At 39.7% G+C, this 24,004-nt stretch overlaps 1 protein-coding gene across 3 annotated transcripts in view; it reads left to right on the top strand.

Annotated features, from left to right (window-relative positions):
* MYBPC1 (myosin binding protein C1) overlaps nucleotides 1-24,004 on the top strand; it is a 113,403-nt gene that overhangs the window by 48,868 nt on the left and 40,531 nt on the right. For all 3 annotated transcript variants that reach the window (XM_050945502.1, XM_050945497.1, XM_050945509.1), the window contains 9 exons: nucleotides 1,473-1,524; nucleotides 4,234-4,290; nucleotides 12,461-12,624; nucleotides 16,402-16,534; nucleotides 17,962-18,086; nucleotides 19,271-19,376; nucleotides 19,704-19,870; nucleotides 21,591-21,753; nucleotides 23,162-23,268. In XM_050945502.1, coding sequence (XP_050801459.1) covers nucleotides 1,473-1,524; nucleotides 4,234-4,290; nucleotides 12,461-12,624; nucleotides 16,402-16,534; nucleotides 17,962-18,086; nucleotides 19,271-19,376; nucleotides 19,704-19,870; nucleotides 21,591-21,753; nucleotides 23,162-23,268 — 1,074 coding nt within the window. The remainder of the gene's footprint in view (nucleotides 1-1,472; nucleotides 1,525-4,233; nucleotides 4,291-12,460; nucleotides 12,625-16,401; nucleotides 16,535-17,961; nucleotides 18,087-19,270; nucleotides 19,377-19,703; nucleotides 19,871-21,590; nucleotides 21,754-23,161; nucleotides 23,269-24,004) is intronic.

Below are 24,004 nucleotides of genomic sequence, written 5' to 3'. Positions count from 1 at the left end.
GAATGAAATATATGGTAGAGGGGGGTGGCTAGCAAGCATGGGTTTGAGCCAAAGCCTACGGAGCTCAATAGAAAGACTTCTATTGAATTTAGATCAGGCCTCTGCTGAACAAAAAGAATGCCAGCCATAAATCTGTCAAGAGATACCACATGGGAGAGCTTATGTATGCGGTTACATCCAAGAGATGTTCTGATATGGAATGGTTTGGAATCCTCACCTGTGCAGAGAGAGCGTAAAATGGTACCCAATCAGTGGTAACATTTTACATCTACTTTGCCCAGGTATAAATGATGGCACAATGCAGTGGAGATTCAGGGCCAAATTATTTGTCGACTTATGCATGATAAAGACCCTCTTCCTGCAAACATTTACACACATGCTTAATTTTACTTATGGGACTTCTCACATGAACAAAGTTTAGCGCAGGCATATTTGCAGAGCCAAAGAGAGATAGGAAGCAATGAGCAAATAAGAGCGAACAATCTTGTCTGCCCCATAAAGGCTATTGTTCAAATCTTAAAACCTGCAAATGTTCACCTGGTCCTGTAATTTCAGCTGCAAGACAGATCCAGGCAAGCTTCCCAAATACCCAGAGATCAGCAACACTCCAAGCAGCCTAGTCGAGTATTTGTTCATCCTAGCAAAACAAGCCTACCAAATTACCAAGGTCATCAACTTGGTCATCAGCCAGGGAAGAAGGCTGCAGTTAAGGAAATGCCCAACAGCTGATTGCTAATTGACAGAGACAGGCCTAGGAATCTGCATGTATTCATTAGGCTGCTAGGTGAAGAACTCATCTATCTGCATCTATAAACTTTCTATAGGACAGAGTTGTTTCATCTGTCTGATTCATATGTCTAATTCATGCAGGGGGAAATTCATCCTTGTGCCAAGGCCCAGTACAAAGATCTATATACATCAGTTATATCGAAAATAAACTCTCCAAATAGGGTTTATGTGGTGCAGAGATCTTGTGCTGGCCCTTGACACAGGGATGAATTTCCCTCAGGATCTCCCACTCTCAGTCAGACCAAGCTCTTGTATATTTCTTGCTGACCACCCAGCGGGAGGAAGACAAAGTCTATTCTGGGTGGCAAAAAACAACTGATGATGATTTGGGTCCCCCATATGTTTATGCAGGACTTCTTTTTTCCTGTAAGATGTTGGGCAGGAGTGAATTTACTTTGAACACTGGAAGATGTCAGTGAGAGAAAAAAAGTGAGAGAGACACAGGGTGTGTGCATTCAGGAGGGAATGTGAGAGAAACATCCCACAATTTGATCTTGTATGCAGAAATGTATAATGTAGTTTAGAGAAATGTACTAAAAAAGATTACCTCTGCACTGATGAGACTTGCACTTGGCAGATCTTGATGCCAGAAGGGCATATACATGATGGTCACTTAGCAATGAATCTGAAGTACTTTAAAGCACCAAGGTAAAAATATTTCTTTAACTTTTTTTCTTTCATAGAATCTTCTCAGCCTGCTCCATCTATTGACATCCGATCTGCTTTCAAAAGAAGGTAACTTTGAGTGGTGATCCTGTGAAGTTACTCAATAAGGGACATATAGCATAGAATCACCTTATACCATTTCTCCTAGCCAAGCATATCACATGTTATAAAAAGGTGGTGTTATAAATAAGGATGAAAAAAGTGGGATGTAAGGTAATTGAAAGTGGGTAGGATGAAGTAGCCTTATATCAGAAACTGCATATACAGTATAATAGACTTTAAAATGATAGTCGAGTGCAATTGCTATAAGGGAAATGTTGATGGAGTTAGATAACCATACAGTAAGCACAGCAAAGGCTAAATGAAGTTATAGGATTGCATTTCTGAAATTCCATTTTTAAGAGATAAAAGCTTATATATCATTTCCTTTAAGTAACTCCAGAGTAAAGCTGGGAAAATAACTGATTTTGGTTCACTGACAGATTAAAAAAAAAATAAAATTTTTTTGATCCAGGTCAAACTAAATCAAAACATTTCCCCAAATATAGGTGAATTAAAGAAGTTCATTTTGGATCAAACAAAATATGCCATTTAGCCTGAAATGTTTTGTTTCTGGGTATTTCGAAAGAGCTAGATTCACATAATAACCAGATGAAGGAGGTGCCTCTTTTACTAGCTAGCCCACTTGGTAGGTGGTACTCACTTGGTAGGTGGGACACATGAATTTAGTTTCCTTCTCTGTCAGATGTAGAGTGAGGTTTTGAACTTGGGTTTCCCACATCCCAGGTAAGTGAGTACCATCATCACCTTCTTTACCTTCAGCCATTTTGTGAATGTAGCCACATTTTTTTCTGGCTGAAACTGTTCAGTGAATTCATGTCACATTCGCAAATTGTTTCAGGTTGACCAGAATGGTATTTTTAGGTGAATAAACTATTCATCTGAAAAATTTCACCTAGCTCTACTCCAGAGTTAAATAACCACACCAATTACTAACATTTATGTAGCAACTAGTGTGTGAAGATTCCAAAGACTCTGTCTTTTTGCAAGCAGTATCTTCTGGGATAGAAGGTAATCATATACTAACACTACACAGTAGTTCAGGGCAGAAAATGAAAAATGTGTATTACCTCACCCACCTTGTTTCTCTCATTCATTTAAAAATAGACAGGAACTTTAGATAGGCAGAAAATAATTACACAAGTGGGATTTAGCCAGCACATTGCAAAAGAAGGTTGTCTGTTTTAGCAGAGGGCGGATACATAACATCAGAGACAGAAAAAATCTAAACATTTTAAAATATATATTGACACTTAAGATCATTACTTCATAAGACAGAACTTGTTTTAAACTCTTTTAATGTGTGTTTCCCAATATATTTTCCATCTTATTTGTAAGATGCCATTAAGTATTATCTATTTCTTTACAAGAATTTTTAAAATTTTATTTTGTGATTCATTAAAATATCCTACTATATGCTCCCTGATAGTAATTATCTATGATGTGAAAGTTACTGTGGGCCCAGTCCTGCACTCGTTGAAATCAATGGCAAAATTCCAGTTGACTTCAATGCAACAGGATTATTTTATGATAAAAAGAAAAATGCATATCAAATTCATCTTTATAATAAAATTAAAATATATGCATTCCAGAAGTCTTAGTATACAGCATTATATCCTAAATCTTCTTGCAGATTATTGGAATTTGAGATAAAATAGCCATTAAAACCACTGGTATATATAAATCTGCACACCTTTTTCTTACCAGAACAGAAATGTAAATATTGGAAATATAGTTTGTGGACAGAAAACCAGTATCATTTGTTAAGTTCAAGAAATAAGCAAACATCCTTTATAAATGTGATTAAGTAGTAACTTCTTTTCTTTAATGATGAGTTATTGAGGTACATTCATGCTCAGAAGGATATTAATTTCCAGGTAAATTCTTTCCTAGGGGCACATTTTTTGCACACTGTACTATGACTCAGCAACAACCACAATGCCAACGGAAAAGGGAATACTGTATGCAAACTCTAAGGTGAAATCCAAGTGCCATTGAGTTAACTGACATTGACTTCAATAGTGCCAGGATTTCAACCCTAATGTTTACTGTCATCACCCCAACAATAGAGCATTTTCTTCTATGTACTGTATATTGTAATAAAATGTTCTTGTTTAAGAAGACCTTCTAGAAGGGACTGCATCTTTAAAAAGGCTACAATCCCATTTTAAAAGAGTACAAGTTTTGTTTTTCTTTTTTTCTATCTGACTTCTCCCTTCGCTGACACACAGAGGTTAAACTGAAGTGTAACGCTTTGCTAGCTGGTATTTGACACAGCTGTACATTGTTAAATGCAGTACACTCAACAATGCAAATCTTTGTTTTATATTTACAACAGAGATCAGCACAAGTCCTTTGTTTTTTACACATACATATTATTCAAACCCCAAAACAAAGCCCTTTGTGTTGATTGGCTTAAGTGAATTTGTGTTCTAAAATAGAACACAAATCTTAGCAAATTAATGTATGCAATCTACAGAAATTTGCCTTAAAAGTATAACAGCAAGCAATACAAACCTTTGTGTTTATTTTTCACAAGTGCTTGTTATGGAACCATAACTTGCGTGGAAACGAATACAAGTTTGTGTTGATTTTATACCATTATTTGTGTGTCTAGACAGTATTGCATATACAGGACATCTAGAGTGTTTGCAGTGTGTGTTGTCCAAGTCTCTTTGTATTAAACAAAGATTTGATCTTTTTTTTTATTAACAACAGCGGTGAAGGACAAGACGATGCAGGAGAACTTGACTTTAGTGGTCTCCTGAAACGTAGGTGAGAACCAAGTGGTGAAGTGAGCAGGTGTGGATTGGAAATCATTAGGTTCATATGCAGAAAGAGTCAGGTTTAGCATTAATCATTTCTCAAGAATTATATGCTCTTACTTTCTTCTGATATTCCTAACTTTTAATTATTTGAGTATGAAATGCAAAAGTTCAACTAATCATATCTTGTAAACATAGCAGGCAGGAAAGAAACCTCAGATTTGAATGTGTCAAAGATTTTAGGTTGTGGTGCACTTTCTTAATGGAACAAATCAATAGTATTTAGTCTATATGCTATTTATTTTGTGTTTGCATTGGTTTTTTCCCTATGCAGGGATGAGCAGGTTGGAAAATTGAGTCTGGTGTGAAAGTAAGAAACTATTAGGGTTAATCTGGCCCTTTTGGACACACTTTAACTTTAGCAAATATCCTGAGTCTGGTAATTACATACAATGCTTTCAAAATGTAGGCATTTATATTATTTCAAAGAGGTTTTCTGGTCCCAGATGTTTAAATCAGGGAAGAAGGATATTTTTTTAGATGATCGCTGACTCTTCTGCTCTTCCCTTCTCCATGCCCAAGCTAGAGAATGCAGTAAACTTATTAATTATTGAGCATTATGTGCTCTTTCATCATCTGACCAAAAAGCAACAAACAGGTTGTTCAAGGAACAGGCAGATAAATTATTGAGATAGTGAGGTCCTAAGTAAAACTCGATAGCTTCTTACAAAAATGAGGAAAAATTAGCTTTCAGATGATATGTAGCATGACTTTGCAGTTCTAATAACCAAAGAGAACCTAACATCAAGAATTGTTTGAATTGATTCATATCCACCAGGTCTCTATTTTTTATCCTCTCTTCATTCCTAACTAGGAATTTCATTTTGACTTGTGTTCATTTAACTATCCTACTGAAACAACAGTAATGTGATAGTTCTGATTGACTGTCTTGGGTTTTTTTTCTGTACTAATAAATGGATTGCATGTGGGGAGGTTTCATTGTTTTTGCGGTAATGTGAAATTGTGACTATCACTTCACTAACATAAATAATTCATTGTTTTATTTGATAAAATATATATATTCATAGAAACACAGTATAACTCTTGTGTGGTTAATGGGGAAACCAAATCAACCTGTTTTTAAATAGAATAATTTTATATTGATAAGACCAGTATTTTGCCTCCACATTTCAGCTGCTGAAATTCAATATATAAGTACCTGAAATATATATTTTAACAAAAGTCTGAATGTGTAGAGTCTGAATGCTTTTTTTTTAATTATTATTATTTTGAGGTGCTTTCACAGGAATTCAAACCAGTAAGCCATCTTAATGACATACTGTGTGAAGTGGTATGTCTTATCACAGCAATGGGTCAATAATGCCATGAAATTCCGAAAGGTGCTGGATCTCAAAGAGACTCAAACATTTATACTTTTTTTAATACATTTTTCAACAAAATGCACATATCTCAGGGGGAAAAAATTGGATGAGATTGTGGTCTAGATAATTTACAATGGATCTGTCTGGAAAGTAATAAATGTTTGCCCACTCTCCACAGGTACAAATATTATAGTCTCAGAACAAAGTGTGGTTGTTCAAAGTGTTAAAATTTGTTCTTAGTTATGCAAGGTGAATAGAGAGTCTGAAATAATTGTTTAATTACTTGAAAATCTGGACATGCTGATCCTCGTTCTCAACCACTGCACATTATCATCTCTGTTCATGTGGATGTGGATTTGTAACTCTCATTAGCATTGATAGGAGTTGCACCGCTAATGGCCAGCGCAATGAGATGAGAATTCTACCCCTTAGCGCGTGTCAGCTTTTACATATGTTTGCAAGCTGGTTTTGACCTGACCTCATGCAGGAGGAATCTCATTGAAACACGACTATTTTCAGTAAGTAGTCAGTTTCCATAAATCATAAGCACAAAACAAAAATTAAAGACATAAAATATCATGCAATGCCAGTCTTTATATTATCTTAGGAGTAATACTACACACCATAAATATTTTGAATCATCTTTAGTTATTTCTTAAAAATACCACTGAACTACTATAAAAGCTTGTAAACTTTATGGATTATATAATGGTCTAGTACTGTACATAGTCACTGGCCCAACCCTGTCAGACTTCTCAGAGATCCCATTATTTCTCTATACCATAAGGCAATAAAGGCTGAAGTTTTTTTATTTTTCCATACATTTGTGTTCTTGCTCTGTTGCCAAAAGTGCTGATTCCCCCAGAACCTGTCAGATTTAATCAGGGCAATCCTGGTCTCAGCCAGCACATGCTTCTGGAAAAAAAAGGTCAAGACCTTTGCCCTATGCCCTATCCTCTTTCCCCTATTCTCCTAAATTATACTAGCAGCTTTCTTTTTCTGAGATAACCAGTGGATCTCATCAAAATTACGATCTTATCCAGACTGCCCCATTATCCCTGCATTTAATGCTTGCCAGTTTCAAAATAGTTAACTAGTTTTTTTTATCAGCTGACTCTGTTAATTCAAATATAGACTTTGACGCTAACTACAATAAATATGATACTCTAGCTTGTTTAATATGAAATCTGATAAGCTTGAACAAACAGAACTAACTCTAGAGATCTAGAAAATGCTTCCCATTACTAAAGACCACTGTAAGTACAGAGGTCAACATATTTGTGTCATGAGTACGGGTGTCAGTGGACCCATAACGCCGACCTTGTACCAAATTTAGCCCCAGTCCTGCAGTTTGAGAAGTATAGATGTCAGAGATGGGGACATGGGTGATCATGCCTACTGGCTGGAGCAGGAGTCAGCCTAGTGGTTAGAACTGGAGTCAGGAACCAGGAATAGGAGCCCAGGATCAGAGCCAGAGTCTCAGAGTCAGAAGTCAGGAATCAGAGCCAAGGATCAGAGCCGGAGTCAGAGACTGCATAGCAGAGCCAAGGGTCAGAGCCAAAGTCAGGAACTGGAGTAGAATCAGAGCCGGGTGACCTGGAATGAGGCAATGTAGAAGCAAGGTTGAGGTCAAGGCAGGAGCTAATGCAGCTGTGGGCAAATGCTTTGAGCAGCTGTTGGAATAATACTGCTGCTGTGCTTAAGAGCACACCTGTTGGTTCCTCCTGTTAATCAGGTGATCTGGCCAATCAAGTGATTCTGCTGCAAGCCAAGTGTGATTCAGCGATGAATCCTCTGTTGCTCACTAGGGAAGTGTAGCTCGCTGGTCCCAAGCTCAGCTGCGAACCCTAATTCCTGACAGCTTGCCTGGGACCAGTGAAAAGTTCACAGTATATCTGCTCTGTGGATATTCTCCTCTGGTACCCAGGATGGGTCTTCCAGACCATAACCTTCCCAATAACCAAGTATTAGACTTTCCCTCAGACTCACCTGGAGTCAGGGATTTTTCTAACTAAATACTCATCTTGCCCCTCGATGGATATGTGTCTGGGCAGGGGATTGGATGAGCTGGAAACAGGTTTTCTGTGCATGGCTTGAGAAGGGAGGTATGGAATATGTTTAATCTTCAATGACTTGGTAAACTGTAGCTTGAAAGAGACCAAGTTGTTCTGTTCTATGATCATGAAAAGCCCTATGTATCAGTAATCCAGTTTAGCTGAGGGGCGAATGGATTTAAGGTTCTGGGGTGGGCACCCAGATCTTGTCTCCTATTGCAAGGTTGGGAATGTCTGAATGGCCCTCTTTGGCATGGCATTTACAGGTTTCCTTCATGGTGCTGAGGTGCTCTTGGAGCTCTTCTTGTATCTGATGCAGATGGGTGACCAGCTCCACTGCTGTGGATACCAGGGAGACTGGGGGCGTGGAAGCAAGGATGGAATCTGTAACTAGCATAAAACAGGCTTTGCTGAATGGAGGCATGAGTGGAACTGTTGTAAATGAACTCTGTGTGTGGTAACAAGAGAATCCAATCGTAGTGTTGGTAATTTAAGAAGCAGTGGAATAATTTTTCCAAGATCTGGTTAACGTGTTCCGTCTGCCCATTGGGATGAGGGTGATATAAAGGACTCCACACCAAGGAGCTTGAAGAAAACCAGGAAATAAACTGTGGCACTTGGACTTACACCACACCAGAAGGCAAGCCATGAAATCATTAAACATTTTCCAAGAAGAGTCAAGCTAGGGTGGGAAGGAATGAAATGTCCTTCTGGAATATAGGCCTGTTCCTTGTAACAGACTGTCCCATCCCTCAGTTGAAATTCTGAGTTGGTGGGGAATCAATGGTATTTGATGGGTCGGCGGCAAACGGGTCACAAGACGAGAGATTGGATGGAGGACATCAGGCTACTGTCCACCATACCACTAATAAAATTAGATGATTTAAGGACCATGGAAGGGGATTCTGAGTCCATTTTGAGGTATTCATCTTCAGAGGATAGGGCATACGCCTTCCCATTTCTTACCCTTGGGCAGCAGATCACCATGAAATTGAACCTGGAAAAGAATAGGAACCAACAAATCTAGTGTTGGTTAAGGCACCTGGCCATGACAGATGAATTCCAAGTTCTTGTAATCTGTAAGAACCTACTCCAGAAACTCAGCTCCTTCCAGGAGATGGTGCCATTCCTTGAAGGCTGTCTTGATTGCTAGTAATTCCTTGTCCCAGATATTGTGATTCTTGTCTGCTGGGGTTAGTTTACAAGAATAGAAAGCATGAGGATGAAATTGATTATAGGTGCCCCATTGCTCTGATAGTTTGTCTCCAATGACAAAGTTGGATGTGCTGGTTTCTACTATAAATGACCAGGTGGAGTTGGAGTGGACCAGGATGTGTGCTGATATAAAAGCCCTCTTCAAGTGGTCACAGATGAGTTGAGCCTTTGGGGACCAGAGGAACTGAGCTCCTTTCCAGAAGAGTGCCATCAGTGGAGCTATCAGAAAAGTTTCAAATGTACTTCTGGTAAAGGATGGTGAAGCCTCAGAACTGCTGCACACCCTCCCCGCCCCCATGTGTCCTTTGGTCTGTTCAGTTAGAGATGATGGCTACCTTGCAGGGATCCATAGTTAGTTCCCTATGGGAAATAATATTACCTAGGAACTCGATCATATTCTGATCAAATTCATACTTTTCTAATTCTGCATAGAGATGATTCAAATGAAGGCTCTCCACGACGTGGCATGCATGGTGATCATGAAGAGTCTGGTCTTCAGAGAGTTATATAACAAGTTATATCATTGAGTTATATAACAAGAAACTGATACAACACCCCTTATAAATATCATTGATAACATGTTGGAAGGTCACTGAGGCATTGCACAGTATAAAGAGCATCACCAGATATTCCAGTGTCCATACTGGAAGTGAAAAGCAGCATTCCACTGATCCCCTTCCAAAACCAGAACCGGGTTTTAGGCTCCATGAAGGACTAATTTGGTAAAGACCCTGGCAGAGTGAAGCTGCTCAAAGAATTTGTTGTTAAGCAACAGGGAGTACTGATTCTGGGTGGTTATTTTATTCAACGCCCAGTTGTCCACACAGTACCTCAAAGAGACGTCTTTCTTGCCCACAAAAAAAGATGGGACATAGAAGGACAGATGATTCCCTTTTCCAGGTTCCCTCAGAGATAGACTCTGAGTGCCTGTAGTTCTGGTTCTGCAAGTGTAGATACACCCAAAGTGAGCCCCGACTCTGGGCTGAAGGTTTATAGGACAAGGCAGAACATTGGCCTTCTTGCTGTTGGGGCCAGCAGGGACAACTTCAAGCTGGGTCCCCCTGTTCTGAAGTCCTTGAGGTGGGACTGGACTCACTCAGAGGGAGAAACTCTAACCTACAACTGGACTCAGGAAAGCAGGACTGCTGGCAGTACCGAATATTAAAATGCACCATGCTTGATCCCCAAAGGATGTGGGGATCATGTGTCCCAAGCCATGTGATGCTAAGAATGATTGGAAAGTGTGGGAAACAGACAAAACCAAACTGGAAGGACTTATGATGACCTTGATGGGTGGTGACCTCAAAGAGTGATCTCTTGTGTGATTGGGCCCAAAGATAGGAGAGAACTGTTGATGGTCTCCATGCAGTGATGGCCTTATGCAGTGTCAGAATCTTGTGTTTTAGGGAAAATTCTAGGTCCATACAATTCCTGGAGGCAGCAGTGGTTCCAGGCTGAGCTCTGTTTTCAGGGGGTGTCGTAGACAGAGCAGCTGAAGGTGTGTTGAGCGTTGATTAGATGCCATCAAGGTGCCTGAGAACCACTGTAGGAACCATGAATGGGAGAGAATGGGAAGTGCTAGCCTCTCCCAAATCCCTCTATTGGTGCTGGAACCTGGCATTTTCTCAGTCATCCTTTTGCCATACAACTCAAGGCAAAGTGTTTTGGTACTCTGCAGTAGAGACATAGCTCTGATGCCCCATGTCGATCTTTCTCTGCATCAGAGAGACGGTGTTAGGCTGTGTTCAGTTGGATGGGCTCAGGCTGTGGGGTGGGTGTGGAAGGTTTTTCTGACCAATGCCAGGGAGCCACTTCTTTTCCTGTTGGCATTCCCATAGGCAGTTATCTATCTTAATGCAAAAAGGGCATCCAGGTTGGTCAGAGCTTCCACCCACACAAGCTTGCCTTTGCTCTTGTTGTTCAGATGAAGCCAGAAATGGTAGCACTGTGCAGTTTTGTACCACTTGGTGTCTGTCACCAGACGCTGAAACTCTGTGTCATAGTTGCTGACTGGTTGGCATCCCGATCTCAAGATGCTACAGCTTGTGCTGTGAATGTTCAATTTGGGTCATCAAAAATTATTTCCATGACTTGGACAGAATTCTTGAATTGGCCCAAGAAAGGGCTGTATTCTCCCCATAGTCGAGAGGCCCAGACCTGCATGTGCCTGGTCAGCAAACTGATGATGAGCCCCACTCTGGACCAGTTCATGGGGTAAGTTTGCAGGCATAATAGAAACAGGAGCCAACAGTGGTTCAGGAAGTCACAAAACTTTCCATGGTGTCCATCAAGTTTGCTTGGTAAATGAGTCTTTGATTCTTGAAGGTCCTGATGCAAGGCTTGAGTATGTAAAGACAATGTTCTGCTCCTGCAGAGTGCTAATCTGCATTTGTCAATTCTGCAAGGCATCGACCAACTCCAACAAAGGGATGTTAGTTTTTGTGGGATCCATCCTGGAAGAGGAAGCTACCCCAATTTTGGTTTGGAGCTGCACAAACTGTCAGAACCCAGAATGTGGGTGGTCAGACCTAGCAATTAGAGCAGGAGTCCAGGCTAGTGAAGGAGCAGGAGTCGGTAGTCAGGAGCAGGAATGTAGAGTCAGAAGTCAGGAATTGGAGTTGAGGACCAGAGCTGGGTTACCTGAATTGAGGCAAGGCAGGAGCAGGGCTGGGGCCAAGCCAGGGTCAGGAACTAATGCAGCTGTGGGTGAATGCGTTGAGCAGCCATTGGCCTAATGTTGCTCCTGTGTTTAAAAGCACACCATTGGTTCCTTCAGCCAGTCGGTCAGTCTTGCACGCCAAGTGTGATTCAGCTACAAGTCCTCTATTGCTCACTAGGGAGGCTCAGCTGCAAGCACTAATTCCTGACAATGGGTGTACCCTTATGCCTGCACAGATGCCTGTTGACTTCAGTGAGATTCTATGTGTCCCCCACTACAGAAACAATTGCAGAATTGGAGTCTGCATTCAAAGAATAAAGGCCCTTTTATAACTATAGAATTTATATGCTAGACTGTGATCTCAGTTATGTTGGTGTAAATCACAAGTGACTTCACTGACATCAATGAAGTTACAGCAGTATGAGAAACTGGTTTGTGTGAGATCAGAATCAGGCCTTATTATACTACTGTATTTTCAAATATTTTTTTCCTCCTGAGCAAATGTAAAAATTTCCACAGATTGATGATACCTGGACATCTCAAAAAAGAACCTTGGATCCTGCACTTTTTGGAGAAGTTTGAATCAGGATCTGAATTTCATAGTTAGCCATCTGTCTATAAGAGACAAAACCAGAACCATTGATTCAGTTACCTCATGTACTGTGAGAAACTTTGAATCCAGAACTAACCTCAGTAGCTCAGGTCCATCCGTAAGTGAATCAAAATTTTGATTTAAATCTTCAAACCTCAACCAAAACTTTTCTAAGATCACCATAGAATTAATACCCACTTGTCCCTTTCTTTTCTAATGCAATGAAGTCTCATTAACTACTCTACATTAAAAAAGATTTTTTTTTTTGCTACTGTTAGGGAGATTAAACAAGAGGAAGAGCCCGAGATAGATGTGTGGGAGCTCCTGAAGAATGCTAATCCCAGTGAATATGAGAAGATTGCATTTCAGTACGGTATCACTGATCTGAGAGGCATGTTAAAACGTCTGAAACGTATGCGCAGAGAAGAGAAGAAGAGTGCAGGTATGACCAAGGAAAAGGTTTCTTACATCTGTTGGTTAAACATGAACCATCTTCTTGAGAGAGAGGATGAGACAAAGTCCGTGAAATATACAGGGACAAACTCTAACCTGATTTACACACAGTGAAACCCAACTCAAGTTGAAGAGGTTGTACAGGGAGTAAACCAGGGGCAGGTTTTGGCTCACAGTGCTCAACATAAAAACCACATACCATTCGGTATTTATCACTAATGTCCTGTATGCCTTAATTGAGCACAACTCCCATTGACTTGCAAGGGGGCTTTGCTTGGTTAAGGATGCAGAATTTAGACTCTGTGTTAGGAGTAACACTTTAGATTATTAAAATTGAGGAATACTAAACATATTACTTGCTCTTCGCCATTTATTTTTTTACTTAATTTTGAAACTTCGCTCAGCTTCTCTGAGATCCTGGCTAGTGCGCAAACACTCCTTTGGGTGCAGGGTAGGCTGATTCAGAACTGTCCTTTCCCACCCAAGATGCTTCGTAATGCAAACAGTGCAACATATGTACATGCACATGCATTCTGTCCAAGGTAATATTCTGGCATTTGCTTGTATATCGGGGCACTTCTCGGGTTCATTCAAGATACTTGTGTTGCTCCATTGGTTCCCCAGAGGATTCCCCTTGTGTAGAAGATATTTCCCTCCCAGAACACAGGTCAGGAAGCATTCCTAGAGACAAGGGAGCATGGCGAAGGCCTTCTTGTATCTCAGTGATCCCAATCTATTAGATCAGGCCATTGGGGCCACTGGCAGATGGGTGTAAGTTAGAGCAGTCTTTAAAGTGCTCTAACTTATGCCAGAGACTGAAGTAACCCCTGGCCAGTACCAGTATTGGGGGAACATAAAGATGATATAAGGGCCACCTTTGCTCAATCTCTCTGGTTTTGCATTGAGCACAGTTTGGCCACACCAGATATTCTGGGCCAATAAATCCAGAAATAAAATGTACATTTATTTAACTGTGTCAAGTACTATCAGAAGTAAAATAAATGGTTCTGCTGCTTCAGTCTTGCTTGGAAACTTAAAATCATCTACTGTCATTTACACAATCAAAGATCCATTTTTTTCTTGGCTGTTAAAAGCAATTGGATTTAAACTGTCCCTTCATACTATAATATGGTGGAACTCTTCTAACATACAAACTGATATAGAAAAGGTTATTCTCTCACTCCTATTTACCGTCTAATAAAACAAACAAGGGGATAGTCCATGTAAATGAAGAGCAACACATTTAAAATTAATGAAAAGAAATACTTTTGGTATTTTTTTAAACACAGCATTTAATTAATTTGTAGAATTTACTGCCAAAAGATATTACTGAAGTGCTGAACTTAGTGTGGTTCAAAAAGGGATTAAGCATATATCTGAATAACAAGAATAACAAAACTTGTTCTAAACTAGAACAAAAATTTACATAAAACATCAAATCTCTGCTTCTGGATAGAAGTCAGCCACCAAATTCCTGAGGTCAGGGAGAAGTTACCCGTCTCCATCACCATAGCCATGTTATTACACACTTGACTTTTATGGGTACCTTTCCGCATCTGCTGAAGCATCTGGCACTGGCCAGTGTTGAAGGAGTATTGGACTAAATGGGCCTTTGGTCTGTGCCACTATGGCAGTTCCTCTTTTGGTGGAAGTCTCTAAAGGGGGAGAGGCAGGTGGAGCCATGTGGGGAGAATTTTCATGTCCCCTCCCAGGCCTGGTGCAGGAGCAGTGCTGTGAATCAAAGCAGGAACTGCAGAGTTGGCAGGAACAACTGCACCCCAGTCAGTTGCTACACACAAGGACATTTGAATCTTCTAGCAGGAAGGATGGGAAAGGAGCACTAACTGCTCCAAGAGGCAAAGGACCAGGATGTCCCTCAGCACCTGCAGCAGTTCTGATTAGCTGCCTTTTCTATTCTCCCACTGCCTGCGGAGGGGCTGCCTAACCAATGAGGTTTTTCCTGCAGCTGAGGAGACCTGTAGGAGAGTCTGAAAACCTATAGTCCTTGGGGGAAATCTGTAGCTTTGGCAGATCTGTAGAGACCTTTCTTCCCCCTCCTCCTAATTGCACTATAAACTGAGTGTCAGTTTCAGGGTAGTTGCACCTGTATCCTCACCTCCATGGCACACTCCAGGAGATCCCAGTCAAGTTTCAGGTGTTCAGCTGCCACCTGTCTCTGGGTGGGAACCCTGGTGCCACTTCCTTCTGACAGCGGGTTTTAAAGCTACACAACTTCCTTCCTTACTCTGTAATATTCCTAGCAAGGCAGTTTGCCTAGCAGCCAGTGCCTGTGCATTGTTTTTTCTCTCTGAGGGCTATGAACAATGTATTGACAATTACAGGTTACCACACAGCTCTTGCTAGGCAAGCACATTTATTCTTAAGGTAAAAGCCTTACAGAGAAAACATAAAAAACAATGGACGTTCCTATGCATAAGATAAAAGCTTACCAGAGGTCACCCATCAGTCTTATGAGGCCCTAGTAAGCCAAAGTCTCTCCAATCATTTTGCAAGGGACAAGCTCCCCCACCCCCCTTAGAAAGAAGGTCCTGAGTCAGCTTAAACAGAGCCTTTTTTAAGCCAAAATGTTTGTTTTCTTTGTTTTCAAAGTCTCTGGAAACTCAGTTTGAACTGGTATAAGTAAACCTCCCCCAGGGAAGATACCTTTCTAGAGGTGTTTACGAGTGATTTACCTTACTCACCCTCTCCCCCATACACACACACACAGTTCTAGTTCCTGAAGGAGCTGTGGTAACCCTCCCTTATGGAGTAGAAACACAATCATACATATAATCCCTGGTCCACAATGATACATAAACTTAATACAAACTGTTCCCCCAAAGATACTGCTTGAGGTTGCAATTGCTGTCACACCGAGACTGATTACACTGTAATTAGCTGTGAACAATTTATCTGTGGGAACATTTTCTTCACTTTCAATCCATTGGGTACATGTTCTCCTGAGTCTCAGTTCTGTGCCTAAATGTAAACAAAAACTCAAAGTGAAACTCTCTTGAAACCTCTAGGCTTTACCTACCCTTATGTTTAAATGAGATGAAACCATACATTTTACATGATTTTTATACAAAGCCACAAATTGGTCCAAAATTATAGCTTAGACCAGGTTTTGCTTAAGCAGATTTGCAAACCTGAGTAAATCTTTTGACAAACCTCATTAGTTTTGAGCTTGTAATGAAATCTGAAACTGGACTATTTTTGCCTGGTTTCAGGTATTTTTAGAATGCTTTGCACAGCTCCACTATAAAGGCAACTGCAGTTTGCATATTCCAATCCATTGAAACAATTAGGGACTTCCATAGAATCATAGGGTTGGAAGGGACCTCAGGAGGTCATCTAGTCCAACCCTCTGCTCAAAGTAGGACCAATCCCCAGTTTTTTACCCCAGTTCCACAAATGGCCCCCTCAAGGACTGAGCTCACAATCCTGGGTTTAGCAGGCCAATGCTCAAACCACTGAGCGATCCCTCCCCGACTTTCATTCACTCGTAGGCAAACCACAAAGTGCTCACTCTGACAACAGGAAATTAAGTGGGAATTTTGCCTAAGTAAGGACTTCTAGGTTGGCCTAAGTAGCAATAAAAACAACAACAACAACAACAGAGAGTTCCACCATAGTTAAATTAATTATAAATGGGTTTCATATTATGTACTGTATCAGTCCCAGTTGGGTTTTGCATTATGCAATGTCCTTATAACATGCAAATTTTCATTCATTTCTCCTCTTCTTTTCATACATCCTGCAATAGCTTTTTCAAAAATTCTGGATCCTGCATATCAAGTGGATAAAGGAGGTAGAGTAAGGTTTGCAGTGGAGTTGGCAGATCCAACGGTGGAGCTCAAGTGGTATAAAAATGGCCAAGAAATACGACCAAGTACAAAGTAAGTGATTTTTACTAAACACATATAATGAATTCAACACACTTTCTCACTGCACTAACACATTGCATCTTCCCTTGACTCTGGTTTTGTTTTGGGTGGATTTACCCCTCTCAGTAACCAAGCTCACACCAACTTCTTTTGCAGACTGTTTATCATAATCAAACTACATAGAAGTTATCTGCACACTGTAAAGGTGTTAGTGAACTATAGTTCAAAGAACAATCCACAATATGCTTCAGTGTTAATATAGAGTGTTTCCAGGAATGGAAAGGAATGTAAAATATATTACCACAACAAAACATACTGAACTATACTCTGCCCTCTAATCTGTAAGGGATTGGGAAATGGTATGGTCAGAATTACTCCACAGCAGTTCTGCAGCGTGGCTTGGAGGAGAAATGGCTGGCTTTATATACCAGACCATGCACCATGTCCCCAGGAGGGTGGAGGCGAATCTATAAATTTGGGGAGCGGTGGTTGGGAAGAAAGGGGAGGAAGCAGGTATGTCTAATGCTCCCTGAATAAATTATCGCTTATGCTAAGGTCAGCACCATGCATTATCCATCAATGGATAAGATCACAGTGAACCTGCTCCCAGGAACAGCAAAATGTACTCAACTCAAAATCCCAGTATGCTGCTTGCATTAGACTGCCAAGAACATCCTAACCAGCAAAGCCCCTGTACAGAGGACTCAGTAAGCAGCTTTCATGCCCCCCTTCTCAGGATTAGCCAGTGCAGGATTTGGCAGAGTATTAAATGACTGCCATCATGGGAAAAGTCAAGGTATCTTATCTTTAATCCCTTAATCTGCCTTGACCAATTCAGAATTCCACCACAGGCTGATATGTGGACACCTGTCCTGTAAACTCTGAACTGAAACCATCAACTCATTTCACACAGGCTGCAGAACCTCTGTCAAATGCTAATGAGCTTTGGTCATTACTGACCTGAAGTAAATCTGAACCAGAGACATAAAGGTGAAATGGTCCATATTCTATTACAACTCCCCTGAGCTATCTGGCCTACCAATAATGGTAACTTCTTCACCTCAGTTATTATTGTACCTCAAAAACCTGTTGAGTGTCAGAATGAAGCCTAGGCTCCTGTTACTGATTATTTTCACCGTTACTGGTCTAGTGGTCAGATACCCACTTTGTTCTGCTATTTTCAAGAGCCAGTTTACAATTATTTTTCCAAATAATTGTGGCTGGAATTTTCAAAGGAGCCCAAGGGAGTTCGGTGCCAAACAAGCCTATAGCTTTTCCTTGTTAAGGCTGGAGAAGACCTTTCAGGTCATCCATTCCAAAGCCACGCACAAAACAGGATTTTCCCCTACAATAAACCCTTGAACGTTTTAGTTAAAAGGAGAACAACAAAAGAGACCAAGTTTTGCTAACTCTGGGTTGCTCTGTGCAAATTCAAACAGGTACATTTTTGAGCACAAAGGTAACGAACGAATTTTGTTCATCAATAACTGCACACTGGCAGATGACGCTCGCTATCATGTGACGGCTGGTGATGAGAAATGCTCCACAGAACTCTTTGTAAGAGGTAGTGTACATCATCTTGCTTTTTAGTTTTAAAACAGCAGGCCAGATCCTTAACTGTTGTAAATTGGCATGGCTCAATTTATTGGAACAACGATGATTTACATCAGGTGAGACTCTGGCCCAGTGTGTGTCTGTATGTCCTACCCTCCCCATCCCCTAAGACCTCTCTTTATCTCTATGATAACCCTACTGATTCTTCATTCCTCCACCTCTTAGTGGTCTAGTGGTAACTGCAGCACATAGGAGCTTTGTGAAGCTGTGATCCTCTAGGTAGATTGCAACCTTTTTGGGGGACCCACTGAGAACAGTGTTAGGCTTTCTAGTAGCACAGAGATTTGTGATATTCAATACACTCAAGCCAACTTAACTTTTGAAAATCATCGCAAACCAATCTTTCCAGCTCTAGTTTCAGGCCACTGACCTTTAGAGAAAACACTTCTTTCTCTCTAGCGTGTGGACTAGTGGCTGTTTCTCCAAGTCTCCGTCCACTTGTGCTGTTAATATTCTTATTGGAATCACTGATGGTGCTACTGGTGCACAAGCAGGAACCTGAGTAAAAGGGAAGTCTTTTGGTTAAAGCTGCATTAGAAAATTGGAGGGCAACTCCTGTTTGTAGGAAGAAAAATTACAGGAAAATAAAGGCCATTTCATATACATCAAAAAGCTATTTGCAACTATAGTGACTAAAAACCCTATCAAATAGTTGTCAGTGTCCTTTTAAATTAATGTAGCACAAGGGTTGTATTCTCTCTTGTTTATTAAGTTGACTTGAGTTTGAACAAGCAGGGATGGATCTACCCTATGAAGATTCAATATTATGCCATTTTCATCATATGCAATGTATAATGAGACCATTGTACTCTGGGGGATGGAAAATAGGACTGTGGATCTGCACTTACTCCACTTAGGTTGGCACATAGTTTGTAAAATGGATTAAGAGGTAGGTTTTTCTTTTAACTGACTCAAGATCTTGCAATAACTATACCTGCTATTGGTACATGGGTCATCTTCTTACTACTGATTTCAAGTAGAAGAAAACCAGAGTCTTAGCCAATAACTTAAGAAGATGATTGACATTAGAATTTTTAAAATATAATTATTTTCTGTACTGTTATAACACATTTTTTCTATTTTGTTTAGTTCTGTTTCTGAAACATAAAACCATATTTTTTTTTCTCATCATAGAGCCTCCAGTGGTGGTGACCAAGGCCCTGGAAGACCTGAATACCTATGTTGGTGAAAGAATAGAATTATCCTGTGAAGTGTCTGAAGAGGGTGCAAATGTGAAATGGTAAGCCACTTTCATCCACCTCAGAGAAGATGCTGTTTTCTCCAAGAATGAAAAGTGCAGTGTCTTAAGGACAATTTCATATTCTGTGTATATAAATCTGAAATGTAATTAGAAAATATCAGAAAATATAGTTTTTAAAAATACTGTGACAGCAATAATATGCTTTTAGTTTAATTAATTAGAGCACTTAAATCTTTTCTCTTGTCCTACGGTCTACAAAAGCTTCTCTTGATCTCTTCAGGATACTCATTCATGCAGAACTTGCTTGATATAGTATTAGCAATGGTAAGTTTAATTAAGGAGGTAATATTTATTATCCTCTATCAGGTTTAAGAATGGTGTGGAGCTGACCAATGAACCTAGATCTCGTTATCGACTTAAGGTTGATGGTAAAAAACACACTCTGATCATAGAAGAAGCTACAAAAGCTGACAATGCAACCTATTCGGTGATGACAACTGGAGGGCAATCAGCTGCTAAGCTTGCAGTTGATTGTAAGTACTGTACATCTTTCTGTTTGTGCTTGAAATTTTACTCCTGTAACAGAATTGTTTTCCTAGTATACTATTGCTATTTGCCTATTTCTATGAGTCTACTGGGAAACCTGACCAACATATTTTATTTATTTATTTATTTATTTATGTGTACTACCGTAGTGCGTAGGAGTCTTAGTCATGGACCAAGACTCCATTGTGCTGTGTGCTGTAGAAACACAGAAAAAAAAGACAGTCGCTGTCCCAGAGTGCTTACAATCTAATTATAAGACACAGGACAGCAGCTGAAAACCAGCACAAGGAGGAGCACAACGAAACAATGAATATTGCTCATCATGATAGACAGTGGTTTCAACTGTTTTTTCTCATAGTGATTTTTCTATTGCTAATCTCCAGGACCAGTGTATTACATTCTTTTCCTTTGGCTATTATGGGGGTTAACAGATAGTTAAGTAGGGCTGGTTGAAAAACTTCTGTCAAAACTCTTTTGATGAAAAATTGGGATTTTGATCAGATGAAATTTTTCACAAAATGCATCTGCTTTTTGCAACATTTAAAACTTTTTCATAAGAAAACCAAAAGACAAATTTTTTTTCACCCAAAACCAGAAAAAAAATAGTTTTTTTTTTTATGAAGAGTCAGTATTTTCTATGAGGAGAATAAACATTTTCCAACCAGCTCTGTAAGTATGAGTAGGGCTACCAGGAGCTAGTTTCCCAATCCCCAATCCTTAGACATGTCATCAGAAAAAAGAAAAGAAACAATATTGAAAATATGACATAGAGATACATGTAATTAACTTCCCACATTGCGGTTTGTGACAATATATCTTTAAAAGTGGCTAGAATACACATGCTTTCTAGCCAAGCATATGCACATTTGCAGTGTACTGCTTTTTACTTTGGGGCAAGTGTTGGAAATTATTGTAACATACTTTTAATCATTTTGTAAATGTTTGTGTGTTTATGACAGAATGAACTCTGCTAAATTATATTCTATCTTTCTTCTAGCCATGTTAAGTCCTGCAGTGTTTGCGAACATGTCCCATTTTTGGTTAACCTATCTCAATAAGTCAAGATAATAACTACCAGGAGTATGGGTGACTGTGAAAATTATTAATATAAACAAATTTTCATTTCTGGATCACCAGTCTGAATCTGGTCCAGGCTGCAAGTGAGAGAAAGCCACTACTATCTTTTACGTGATCATTGGTATACATAAATTACATTTGTGGTCTCACTACAATTACTAGTGGACTGATGCCACAAAAATTGTCCCTCTTAGTAAGGAGGACAAGGGATAAATAGACTAAGATTCATCTACCATCTGACCTATGAAGGTGGTCCCTCATTGGCATGTTGTTAGGGAAAGCATGCACAGTGTTTGCCCGTTCCTTGTCTGTTTTGTGACCAGAGAAGGAATTATGTTTCATGTACCATCAGTCAGTCAATATGGCACTTTTCAAGAACATACGCAATTAAAGAACTTTAGTCACTGTTACATAAAACAATCAAAAGCTAAATGTTTCACAGCTTAAGTAAAGAATGCATGTCAGATTTGTACATATTACTAGTATTTAACCTAGAGTGGAGTTTTTGTTAGTAATCATAGGGGCACTTATCTGATTTTCAGATTATGGCTGCTAGTAGCAGCTCCCAAATAAAATCGTGAATGGTTATTCAATATCAGCACTAATTTCCATGGTTCTCTTTTTTTTAAGTGAGACCACTGAAGATAATGCAGCCACTAACAGACCAGACTGTGAGGCTTGGGAAAGAAATCGCCCTGAAGTGTGAGATATCTGAGAACATAGAAGGGAAGTGGTACAAAAATGGGCAACTTCTTCCAGCTAGTGACCGTGTAAAGTTATATCACAAAGGAAGGTAGGCATCCTAAAATACAAATTGGATTGTAATAGTGACTGATCTCAGGTGATGCCAGTGTAAATGCCCCATTGATACTTTTCCACCCCCCACATACAAACCCCTCAGAGATATTTATATTTGACCTCACAATAAGAGCAATATTTATCAGCTAGCAGCTTCACTGCTGCTCCTCTATTTCAGTCAGTTTACTCAGACTGTTGATTAGCCATAATGGAATATTTCATGATGTGCACACATTCAAGGAATGCATTTTGCTTGAAGTTTCTGTACTGCATTCACTGTGGGATAGTAAGCAGCAAAACTAAAACAATTATTAGAAATCATAGAAAAATACCATTTTAAGATTTCTATTTTACTGTCTGTTTCTATTCCATTTCCATGTATTGCGCACAGAATTCACATCTCTGTCAATGCAAGTTATGTGCATTTATCAGGTCCCTTTGCATTTAAAATCTGTTCTGAACATTGGACTAATTCTTCAGAAAATTTGTTTACTATTTTCTCCATTTAAAAAAAAGCTAAGGGCCAGATCCTCAACCACAATACTTTTCCTTTGCCCTGTACCAACACACTAAAACAGGTATCTGGGAATTCCACATGTGTAGGAGAATTCTTAGGGTGGTATAAAACTACCATATTGGCTCTACTCACTCTTCCACCACCCCAATATAAGGAGCACCTTGGGACAAACCCCAGCTGCATAATAGACCCTTATGTTGGCATACAGTAGAATAGCCTTGCCGTTGCTCTAACCTGTGGCCCCTGGTGCCCTGGGATTGAGTATGGGAGCCATAAAGGTGATATAAAGTCACTTATCCTGCACCTCTCAAATTGGGTCCTGCCCTGAGCATAGCTCAACCGGACCAGAAGACAGGAGCCCAAAAAAATCTGAGTGTATTTCTGGAGAGTTCACCCAGGCATAGGATAGAGAGCAGCGTGCCTTGCTTATCCACCCTGCTACTCTGTTCCAGGGACAGAATCAGTAGAGTCACAAGGAAGGACCAACAAAAATAAGGCCTAGTTCCTGGGAAAGGGGCATCACATTTTCTCATAGAGATCTAATTGCAACCCTACAGGGAGTGGCTCAAAACGCCTGAGTAAAATAGATTATACTCCCTGCAGTTTTCCATTTCCATGATCAAATGGAAAATGTTAAAAGTCCTAACTATTCCTACTTTCCTTGATGCCCTTCTCAAGAAAATCAAATTCTAATTACCAACAGTTTAATCAGCTAAAACACTATTTAGCATACAGTAGCAAAGATTTTTTTAGAGTCAGCAATCTGACACAAATGAGTAGACCTGGTGAATTTGTAACTTCAGATGTAACAATAATTCTTCTTTTTATCTGCATAAAGTCTACAAAATATAATTTTTAAATGGGTTTCTTTTTTAATTTGTCACAGAATCCACAGGTTGGTTATAGAAAGCTCCACTGTTGATGATGAAGGTGATTACATGTTCGTACCAGATGCCTATAAAATTAACATACCATGCAGAGTACATGTCATAGGTAAGTGCATGACACATCTATAGTTATAAAGTTTCCTTTGACCTGTGGAAAGTGAGTGCTGTGTGAGATATCCAAAATTTTGATCAGAAATTCTTCAGAACACACATGCAATCTCCCCTTAGCAAACCAGGGTTTTTACTTAGGGAAAATACAAGTCAGAAATCGTGATCTGAGTATGATTTGAGGGCCTGATCCAAAGACCACTGAAGCTACAAGAATGATTCCCCTGCTGAATTTCTAAGCCTAAAAATAAGCAAGTATTAAGAGTTTTCTTCATACACTTGCTGCTGACCTTCTTTGTAGCATGCGTAACAACAGCAGAATGCAGCATTATGTTCTTCAAAGTTTTGATTTTTCATCCCATTTGAATTCTAACACTTTTTGTCAACTTATTTGATACTGGGCTAGTGGTACAGTTGCACTTTGCCCCACATACCAAGTGCATTAAGCAATCTATGGATAATTTTATTAACCAAGATATATTAAATTAGTCAAATACATGGTTTGTTAATGCACCCAATTTTTCAAACAAAAGTAAAACATCACAGTAACTGTCCCCTCAATAATGCCCTGTTAGCTGGGTTATGAATCCTAATATTAATAGTAACTATTGAATATTAGGGGTGGCTTTGTCAACATGTACATCTTTAATATAATGTTATGTTACCTGTATTTTGTTATATATGGCTCTTGTATCAGATAGAGAGGAACAACAAGGAATGGTAGTGACCTATCA

This window comes from Gopherus flavomarginatus, chromosome 1, assembly GCF_025201925.1.
Source record: "Gopherus flavomarginatus isolate rGopFla2 chromosome 1, rGopFla2.mat.asm, whole genome shotgun sequence".
NCBI lineage: Eukaryota > Metazoa > Chordata > Testudines > Testudinidae > Gopherus > Gopherus flavomarginatus.
Note: the sequence above shows the minus strand (reverse complement) of the source record. Positions and strands in the feature narration are given on the sequence as shown.